This window comes from Miscanthus floridulus, chromosome 15, assembly GCF_019320115.1.
Source record: "Miscanthus floridulus cultivar M001 chromosome 15, ASM1932011v1, whole genome shotgun sequence".
In the NCBI taxonomy this organism is placed as follows: Eukaryota; Viridiplantae; Streptophyta; class Magnoliopsida; order Poales; family Poaceae; genus Miscanthus; species Miscanthus floridulus.
In genome coordinates, this window is record NC_089594.1 from 13,357,055 (window position 1) to 13,367,206 (window position 10,152).

At 44.8% G+C, this 10,152-nt stretch overlaps 2 protein-coding genes across 2 annotated transcripts; both read right to left on the minus strand.

The window, feature by feature from the left end:
* Window positions 1–1,488: 1,488 nt before the first annotated feature.
* Window positions 1,489–4,774, minus strand: LOC136508725 (pentatricopeptide repeat-containing protein At1g22960, mitochondrial-like). Its single transcript, XM_066503491.1, has 2 exons — window positions 2,260–4,774; window positions 1,489–2,164 (listed from the first exon to the last, which is right to left on the minus strand). The coding sequence occupies exon 1, from the start codon at window positions 4,475–4,477 to the stop codon at window positions 2,315–2,317; it is 2,163 nt and encodes a 720-aa protein (XP_066359588.1). The 5' UTR covers window positions 4,478–4,774; the 3' UTR covers window positions 1,489–2,164; window positions 2,260–2,314.
* A 619-nt stretch (window positions 4,775–5,393) lies between these two features.
* On the minus strand, window positions 5,394–9,870 carry LOC136508048 (ACT domain-containing protein ACR12-like). Its single transcript, XM_066502657.1, has 10 exons — window positions 9,597–9,870; window positions 8,950–9,001; window positions 8,516–8,629; window positions 8,324–8,418; window positions 7,740–7,818; window positions 7,566–7,625; window positions 7,297–7,352; window positions 6,080–6,185; window positions 5,931–5,999; window positions 5,394–5,822 (listed from the first exon to the last, which is right to left on the minus strand). Exons 1-10 carry the CDS (start codon window positions 9,719–9,721, stop codon window positions 5,760–5,762), a joined length of 819 nt encoding a protein of 272 aa, XP_066358754.1. The 5' UTR covers window positions 9,722–9,870; the 3' UTR covers window positions 5,394–5,759.
* Window positions 9,871–10,152: the final 282 nt, after the last annotated feature.

Sequence of the window (10,152 nt, forward strand, 5' to 3'; positions counted from 1 at the left end):
TTTATCAGATGAAAACATCAATGAAGTCATCAGAATTGCATCAATGTCATTATTAAATCTACTACTTTTTATAGCATATGCTTAAGAAAGAAATGGTCAATATTGTGCAATGGAGGACATATTAGTGACCTAAATGACAAGTGGATCAGACCATTGGTAGTACTATAATTTGGCTGCTCACAAGTCTTAGAAACAACAAACACAGGAAGAAAACAAATTATAGTAATCTGCAGTCATTGTCTAGATAAGATCAAGAAATGCTTCAGTACATGAGCATTCTCTCAGTATTTTCTTAAAATTTATGGTCTGAGAAATTGATAAGACCAATAGAAAAATTAATAAGGTTGCATGTGCCTCATTTCTACCGTTAGTCTATCAATAAAAAAAATCAAATATCAACAACCACCGTAGAAGAAAATAAAGCTCAAACAACAAAAACAACAACATAGCCTTTCAGTCCCAAGTAAATTGGGGTAGGCTAGAGTTAAAATCCACCAAGAGCCCCAAGTCACGGTTCAGTCACTTCAATAGCTGCTTTCCAAGTACTCCTATTCAAACATAGATCTCTAGGTATATCCCAAGCTTTCAAATATCTTTTTATTGCCCCCCATATCAATTTCGGTCTTACTCTACCTCTCCTCATATTATTAGCTTGGCTTAGGACTCCACAATGCACTGGTGTCTCTGGAGGTCTCCTTTAGACATGGCCAAACCACCTTAACCGATGTTGGACAAGCTTTTCTTCAATTAGTGCTACCTCTAGGCGATCATGTATATCATCGTTCCGAACTCGATCCATTCTCGTGTGACCGCAAATCCATCGCAACATACGTATTTCTGCAACACTCAGTTGTTGAACATGTCGAATCTTTGTAGGCCAACATTCTGCTCCATACAACATAGCCGGTCTAATCGTCGTTCTATAGAACTTGCCTTTTAGCTTTTGTGGTACTCTCTTGTCACAGAGAATACCAGAAGCTTGTCGCCACTTGATCCACCCTGCTTTGATTCTATGGCTAACGTCCGCATCAATATCTTCATCCTTCTGTAGCATCGATCACAGATACCGAAAGGTATCTTCAAATGAGTGAAACTGCACTAGACAATAGCATGCCTAGCTATGTTAGGCATTAGCACCAATGTACCATTGAAGCTTTCATATGAGTACAAGCATATCATGTGATGTATTAGCTCGTCCATGGTTCTGATATATTATGCATGTTGTCAAAACTCACTCGTATACAGGCCATACACTTTCCACTTCTACTTATTTGGCAAATCACTAACCAAGACCAAGTACCATTTAATACATATATTCAGCTACAGGTTTGCACCTCGGATCCAACCTCTTGCGAACTCGGGAGCTCTGAAGTTTTAACAGAAGTGAAACAACAAATGCTGATGTGGGCCGAAAATTAAAAGAACCTTTTTGACAAAAAAAATTGTTCATGTCAATAACAGTTGGGATATAGCTGAATTTTTTAAATGAATAATCTTCTCATTAAATGATTCAATGAATGAGAATACAGTTACATATCTGACAGGTCAATATACTATGACTTAGCCTATGGCAAAATTGATGGTGATACAAGAATTATTCGTTACAAAAAATTCTCGGAATGTTCTTACCAAGAGAAATCCTATATATAATTGAAGAAAGCTCAGTCGCAAAGGTCCACGGCCATTTACTATTTCAGATAGTTGGGTAAGGAATTGAGGGCCAACAAGTTTCCAGTATACCTTATCAAAAGGAAATAACAAAGGGGACAGAATTGTATCAAGAGAGGTTTTTAGAAACGGAGCAGATGCCTACCACCCAGTTTTCACTAGAAAACGTATCTCCATAGCTATGATGCCAAGGAAAGAATTCTGACAAGGTTTAAGCAGCAAGGGGAAGACCTGTTTGTGATCAACTATTCATTTGGGAAGCACCCAGCTGATTAACTAAGAGAACATGGTCCCAAAGTCTTGCTTTTCTTCTTTTGGATGGAATTGCCCCCAAACTCCATCTATCATCTCTGAGCAGCAAGAGGAAGGCCTCTTTTTGCTTAACTATTCATTTAGAAAGCACCCAGCAGCTTAACTCAGAGAATGTTGTTTCAAACTCTTTTTTTCTTTCCATTTTGAAATGAATGGCCCACGAACTCCATCTATCACCTCTGGCCTGAAAACAAAAACGGAAATTGGTTGGAGACATGAGCAAAGCTAGGTAACAAGCCACTGATGAAGAGAAATATGCATATAGGAGAAAGCTCTTACAGGGAGACAACAGCGAAGCAAGGACAAGAGGACAAGCTTTCAGAGATCGATCAATCTATTCACCCAAAACAACATTCTCCAAGTACTCAATTGCATGGTGCATGTGACCTTCATCAAATCCGTTGAACAAGGCCTTATGTGTTAAATAATCTGGATGAATACTGTTCTGATGCATTTCAAAATAGAATCTCATCACATATTCCCAGTTGCCCTCTTTACAGTTCCCATCTATCAACAAAGTATATGTGTATTTGTTTGGCACCAATCCCCTTTCTAGCATCTCATGAAAATGACGATAAGCCAGTTGAGTTCTGCCCGTCCTGCATAATGCATGTATGAGGACATTATATGTTATCTCATTAGGTTCAACTCCTTCCACCAGCATCTTTCGAAACCAACCATACGCTGAATAAAGGTTTCCTCTTCTACAATATGCATGAATAAAAACAGTGTAGGTCACAGCTGAGGGTGCCAAACCATCTGAGATCATGTCCTTAAAAAATTTTCTTGCTTCTCTTAGGAGTCCCCTTTCACAGTGCGCATGAATCAAGCAGGTGTATGTGATACAATCAGGCTGTAAACCATTACTGACCATCTTCATCTGCAGCTCTTTGGCATCTTTCAGGTTACCAGTCTTGCACAGTCCATCAATAAGGATATTGTATGTCACTGTATCAGAAGATATGCCTTCCAACATCATCACCTCTCTCAACTGGAAAGCTTTGGAAATAGCCCCTAGGGTTAGCTCCGCACAAATCCTTGTATTATAGGCAAAGCAATCTGGCTGCAAACCTTTGCTCAGCATCTCATCAAAGAATTCTCTTGCCATAGCAAGGCTACGCGCATTATGCGAGCCCTTCATGAGAATTGTATATGTACAAACATCAGGCAAACAACCCTGTTCTACCATTTCCTCTTTCAATCTCCTGGCTTCCTCTAAATCACCTAATCTACAATAACCATCGATAAGAATGTTATATGTCAAAACTGTTGGTGCTAACCCTGCACGCCTCAAATCGCGATACAACAAAAGAGCCTCTTTCAAGCTACCTGCCTTGCAATACCCATTTAGCAAAGAATTGTAGGTGATCACATCTGGTAGCAAGCCCATCGCCCTCATTTCCACAAACTTTGCCTGTGTAGCCTCTATCTGCCCACTTTGAAGCAGCCCATGGATCATTGCATTGTACGTCACTACTGTAGGCATAATGCCCTCATTCTCCATCTCCAGCTGCAAATCATCAACCTTTTTGACAAAGCCCCTTGCAAGCAACCCAGTGATAAGTGGATTATAAGTGAAGGATGAAGCCTTCTTGGACAGACGCATTCGCTCAACCAGCTCCGCTGCCTCCTCAAGGTCACCTTTCCTAGCCAACCCAGTAATCACCACATTGTACGTGACATCGTTCGGCAAGCAACCACTCCCCCGGGTCTCCATCTCCTTCAGTAGCATGTCAACCTTGTCCTTCCTTCCCTCCTTCAAGAAAGAATCCAGCAAAGTATTGTATGTGACAATACTCGGCTCAATCCCGAGCTGGAGCATCTCCACATGCACAGCACAAATGTCGTCCCACCTGGCTGCATCACGCAATACACGGAGCACACGGTTGCAGTCTTTAACGTCAGGGGCCACGCCGTGGCTTGCCATCTCGCGGAAGGCGGACAGGCACAGCGTCGAACAGGTGTCGGGCGTGGCGTCGCGGGCTTTGCATTCCTTTGAGTACTTGGTGGACAAGCGTAAGAGGAGGCTCAATAGTGACCGTGGGGCGGGAGAGAGGGGAGCCGATAGGAGGAGGGACACGAGGGGGAGGAGGAGGCCGAGGTGCAGGGCGCGGAGGGAGACAGGGTAGGCAGCCCGGATGTGGTTGGCTCGGGCGAGCGGGACGAGGACGGCGGCGAACGCGGAGGCGGAGCGGGGGAAGCCACACGGGGTGGTCTCCGCCCACCGGAACAACTGGCGCGCGAGGCCCGGGAGGCCGCGGAGCGCGGAGTGGACGTCGCCCGTGGCGAGCACCTGGCGGAGAGGCTCCGGCGGTGGGGGGTCAGAGGCTAGGAGCGCGGCGAACGGGTTCTCCTCGTGCAGGGGCGGAGGCAGCTGAACCAGCGCCGGCAGGGAGGAGGAGGAGAAGCGGATGCTGGAAACAGCTGCTACGGCGGCGGCGGCGGCGGCGGCGGCTACAGGAGCTTGTGATTTGCAGTGTGGGATGTTGAATAGCATGGATTATGATTCTGGTACCGCCCGGCGACGCCTCGCCATGAATGATGGCGCGGCGGCGGCGAGAAGGAACCTGTGGCAATGGCTGCGGTGCATCCAATCCACTAGATTCCGGCGCCCGTATGGGGTCGAGGGCGCGCCCCAGGCTGCGGCCCCCGACCTGGAGTGGAGGGCGGGCAGAGGGGGGCCTTGACTGAGATGCCCGGGAAGCGGCGGCTGAGCTGGCTTTGACGGCGGTGATGCCTAGGCGGCGGCGGCGGCGGCGGCGGCTGGTGAGACAGAAAGGCGCCGCGGGCTGGAGACTGGAGAGGAAGAGGGATCGGAGGAAACCAAGGCCACGTCCACGTTTACCAGAGCAGCGCTGGCGCTGGCGCTGCCGCCGGAGGTGCACACGCCATCTGCACCGTTCATTTGCATCAAGATGTGTGCAAGAATCTTGTCTTAGATTCAGTGCTTCACACACACTGAATCCTGACCAAAATCCGGCCAGGAGTATAAACGCTGCAAAATCAAATTCATCCGACCAGGAGTATGAACGCTACAAAATCAAATTCAAATGCGAGGTTTTGACATGAATCTTAGGGTTCGAGCCTGGTGACATGCAAACACAAACATACAATGAACCTGGATGTGAAGAAACCACAAAAGACTTCGAGTAAAAAATAGAGGTTTCAAATCCACGACGAACTCAATGCCAGTTACTATATACTCAAGTTGGACCCTTTCTATCGCGATATAACAGAGCACATTTCTGACATGCCGCTCAACCCTGACCTGGGATATGCACAGATTGATATCTGAAGAACCCAAACTTCACGCTCATCTCAATTTTGCCATTAGTGCAAAAGGTTCAGTAGTATAAATGCAGCTATTTTAATTGACGATAACAAGTAGGAAGCAGGACCAAGGTGGTCGGTGATTTTGTAATGCTCTTTTATTTATTTCATCAGAGAACACCACAGTCCACAGCTGAGTTTTACATGCAAATGGATTGTACCAACTTACAGACAACATCAATCATGCGAGGACCTTCCAATGTGATCCCATATAACAGGAATCAAATGGGATAACGATGATTGAAACCTAATTCTGTTGCTCCCAGCTGTATATGACTACAAAATGGTTTAGTGAGCCAAATTTCAATGCCACCTATGTCCATATATATGGATGCTACAATAGTAACTCCATTTGCTACAGTACAAGGGGCTCATAGAGAAGGAACTCAAGCCAAAGTTTGAAGTTTCTGATTTTAATGTACTACTAGGAAGGTTCGACAACACAACAATCAATAACTGTCTTCATCTGTCTCAGGCCTTCGGAGGTAATAACGCAGACAATTGATCAGTGCCTATACAAAAGCAAAATAAAGTGTGCAAAGTGAACACAATGAAGACAGAAAAAAATCACATTAAGTAGAAATGATTATGATGTTGCTGAAATGACCAAGGAAGTAGACCTGAGATAAGGAGCTGTTTAGTTTTGCACCTCCGTAACTCACATGGAACTTGTCCTTCGCAACCAAACCCTGTATAAAATGCCAAAATATCATCTAACAGGCTTTAATGGTCTTAGCTGAAAAAAACAATGAAGTGAAATGCAGCATACTTCAGTATCAATCTCAGCTGATTCCACATCAATATTTGTGTCCGCGATGATCTTGATTATCTCAAGAAGTAGGCCAGGCCGATCGGCTGTCTCTATGTAAAGCATGCTGCGAATTTCAACAGAAATCAATGAGGAAGCAAGTGATGCAGCATTGTATGAACAAAAAAGAGATACACATCGAGCAGTGGCAGAGCTTGGGAGTGTAATCAGCAGGGGCCAAACACCAAAAACCAATGATTTTGCTAGATTTAGCTAATTAGTTTCAAGCCTAATTAAGAGCTGCTAATGGACATGACAAATGAGTAGGGGGGCCATGGCCCAGGTTGGCCCTAAGGAAGCTCCGCCCCTGACATCGAGTTCAGATTCTACTTATGTTGGAAGTGATTCCTGGGGAAGGACAAATATGCATTTCTAACATGTTGGGATGCATCAAATTTGAAAGGATCAAAGGATACAACTAATAGATAGGCACAAAAAAATGATTTGAAGCTGATTATTATGTGAAAAGCAAAATATAGGGCTAAAAGAATCCTGAAACAGTTAATGATACATATGAGGAAAAACAACTTTGATGGCTTCACGTGGTATTGTGTTGCCCATGCCTACATGTTCTCAGCCTATCTGTGATACTAAAAAACTTTCTGCTGTAACCAGATCCAGTTTACTAATTATTTGGTTTGTGTGAGAAGTAATGCATAGCTCTTTCCAAAGTCTTTCTACAGGAACTGATACTACATAATGCAGACAGCACGGCTCAAACCTACGAGGTTCTGCCTGATGTCTTGCTGTACAGGTGTACACGAATAGCTAATTCATTCTGTAGTACAAAATATTTGGGAAATATACCACTTGGTGTTAGTACTTATTTTCAAATGTATAGGACTTCTGCTAGGATAAAACAATACACATGGGCATGAAACAATAAGATTGACATATATAACATGACACGTCACGGGCGTACCCAGTGCAGAGAGCTCCCGCTCTGTGCGGGGTCTGGGGAAGGGCGTCAGTGGCAAGCCTTACCCTCGCCTGTGCAATGCGAGGAGACTACGACTCGAACCCAGGACCTTCCGGTCACAGGCGGTAAGACTCTACCACTTGCACCAGGCCCGCCCTTCATAACATGACACGTCACGAAACATGCAAAATAACAGTTAATCTAGAAGTGGCCGTACGTGCTTGGACCATGCTAAATAAAGGAGCTAGCAGAATCAAACCTTCTTTTGGGTCCATCATCTTCAACAACTATACGTGTTCCAATATCGACAACAACCTGCCAGTTCAAAGATCAAAGAATGCAAGTTCAGGCTTCAATGTATTATCGAAGATCGAAGCACGAACCAATAGCATAACAGAGTAAATTTGAAGCCTTCCATTTCCTAAATTTGAGATAATTCACAGATTGTAGTCAAAAAGATGTCTAAACCCAGATAACATGATGCAGCACAGCATCTGAAATTACAGAATGGGAATGCATTATACTTGCCTTCTTCTCAGGAGGTTTTATCCCAAAAAATTCACCCATCGCTAACTTCTCACTTGATTCCTATACAAGGATTACATGACTACTATGTTAGTTACATTCAATGAAATAGTAAAAATAGGTACAGCAATAACGATGCAGAGTAACAACTAAAACACACAAGAATCTAAAACATACAGGATGATACTGGAGAAGGTTGTTGATGATGGTTAGCCGAATCCTTTCTAACATGTCAGGGTCCTCAACCTTGCGTCCACTAGATACATACAAAAGGGAGGAGAAAATATTACTGTAAGAACTAATCCAAATAAAAATTATGTAGTGCTAAAGTAACGCTATAGCATTTAAACGGAATCTTGGTACAAAAGTCCTTAGGGTGCCACCCTTTTTTCATCTAAGATTGAACAAGGGATTTCAAGAAGGAATGTCAATACTCTGAATGATTGATATGTGACAAAGCATATGTGCGAGGATTATATGATTACTATCAAATATCTCAAGAAAACACTAGGCTAGATGAAAAATAGTGGAACAGTATAAGAAATCTATGTGTGTACAGGTACAGAGTATAGTTGAGAAACCTTATCACATGAAAGCTGAACAAAGGTAGCATAAATGTGCCGATGCTATGCGCTTAGGCATTAAAAGTGAATGTAAATGCATATGTGCAGGAATAGCAAATGCTCTCTTTTGTTTTCCACGTAGACACACACAACTAGATGCTGCACACGAATATAAAACAGGAAGGAGCAAGCACCCACGATCGCATGATGTGGAACTTTGTTTGTGTGACAGCTGAGTCAGTTGTCACACTTCCTTTTGTGACATCAAGGCCAAGGTCCTTGAGTGCTTTCATCTGCAAACAGCGAATACCAGGCAAAATAATTGGCAGATACAGCAAAAATGTAAACATCACAAGTTTGAGCAGCAACAATGTAAAGACAAATCTATACCGTATCAAGTAGTGCCCCCAAACGATCTCCAAAACTTAGCTGCACAATGGTTGCATCACGGTCTGAATCTTGATCTATCTGGACAACTGGGACTGGGACTGCCTCATCAGATGTCTGGGATGAGAATTTTCCCAAGAATACACATTAAAGCAATCATCGGCAAATTGAATAAATACAAAAGTAGCGTCTACCACTGATTAATAGCAGCATGTACAAGAAATAAAGCACGAGGAATAAATGGAGTTCCTCAAGCAGTAAGCCAACATTTATTAAAAGAGTATATCAGAACATATATGTGCTGATGACAGCCAAATAGAGAAGTAAACAGATCTTATAATCGAGAGTTCGAGACTACAAGGGCACGCTACATTGTCATGAAACTGTGGATGCAAAAGGAGAAAAAGGAAAGGAAACGGAGTCATGTGAAAACATACCGTTGAAGAAGCTCCCATCGCATTAGCTGAGTTGATAGATTGGCAACAAATTCTGGTAAGAATTAAAAAAGATAAAGATGATTATTACATACAGTGTATAGAACAGGGAAGTTTGTTGTTTTGCTTAAAACTCTCTTTCTGCTTAATGAAATACGCATCGAAAGGCGTCGTCTCAAAAAAAAAGATCTATTTAGTACTATCATTTATATGTAACTTAGGAATTGAGACGATAGAGTTGAGGGTTGAACAGATACAGGACGTGCAGACAGAACTTCCCAAACGAATCCTACTACTGCCCAACTTATCACAGGCGCAGGCAAAACTTTCCATATACCAATCTAACAAAATCATCAACCGACAACTCGGCGAAACCGTCGAACGACGAACCAGGCTGAATTACCAGGGGCTCAACCATCATCTCCAGTCGTCGGGACGAAAAATCCCCTAGCGAGTACTAAAGCCAGCACCTACGATTCTACGAAACCATTGCTACTCTGTAACGAGCAACGCAAGTGGATAATCTAGCGAAGCCGCGCAGCACGGAGACTCGATCCCTCCAGCGAGCAACATCCGAGCAGGGCGAGCAGCGCGCGACGGCACGGAAACGGGCCCCGGGCCCTGGGCCCCGCGGGGATCAGATCGCTCACCTTCGGGCGGGTCGGGGCAGAGGGCGTGCGGCGCGGAAGCGCAGGTGCCCCACCGACGGGGTGGGGGTAAGGGTGGCGGCGGGGGCGACGGGCAGGAGGCCGTGGTGGGAGGCGGCGAGCGCCATGGGTGGGTGGGTTACTGGGTTCGTGGGTGGGCGAAATCTGGAGCGGCGTGCGCGCGGCGTGTCACTCTGCCCACCGTGACCGTCTCCGCCTCGGCTCACTGGAGGGGAGTTGGCGCCGGCCGGGGACGACGGGAGGGGAAAGGGGGTGGGGTCTGGGGTGGGCTGTCGCTAAGGCCGAGCCTATGGGTCGGCGGAGTAGGTTCCTTTCCTCACAAGTGGGCCTGAACGTGACGTGCAGATTTTAAAATTTACGCGCCACTTGGACGGCATGATTGTACCCGGACCGCTAGACGGGACGGGCCGGTTTCATTTCATTATTTGTATTCGCACACGTCTTGTTTTTTGTTTGCTGCTTGCTGCGCTGGACGTCACCGGGAAGAGAGCACCTTTCCAGACAATTCTATGTGTGTCCTCCATGCTACTTCCATTAG

Coding starts and splice junctions, on each gene's coding strand:
- LOC136508048 (XM_066502657.1), bottom strand. CDS start 9,721: ATGGCGCTCGCCGCCTCCCACCACGGCCTCCTGCCCGTCGCCCCCGCC. Junction 7,819..8,323: donor AAGTTCCACATCATGCGATC/GTGGGTGCTTGC, acceptor GTATGTATCTAG/TGGACGCAAGGTTGAGGACC. Junction 5,823..5,930: donor TAAACAGCTCCTTATCTCAG/GTCTACTTCCTT, acceptor GCTTTTGTATAG/GCACTGATCAATTGTCTGCG.
- LOC136508725 (XM_066503491.1), bottom strand. CDS start 4,477: ATGCTATTCAACATCCCACACTGCAAATCACAAGCTCCTGTAGCCGCC.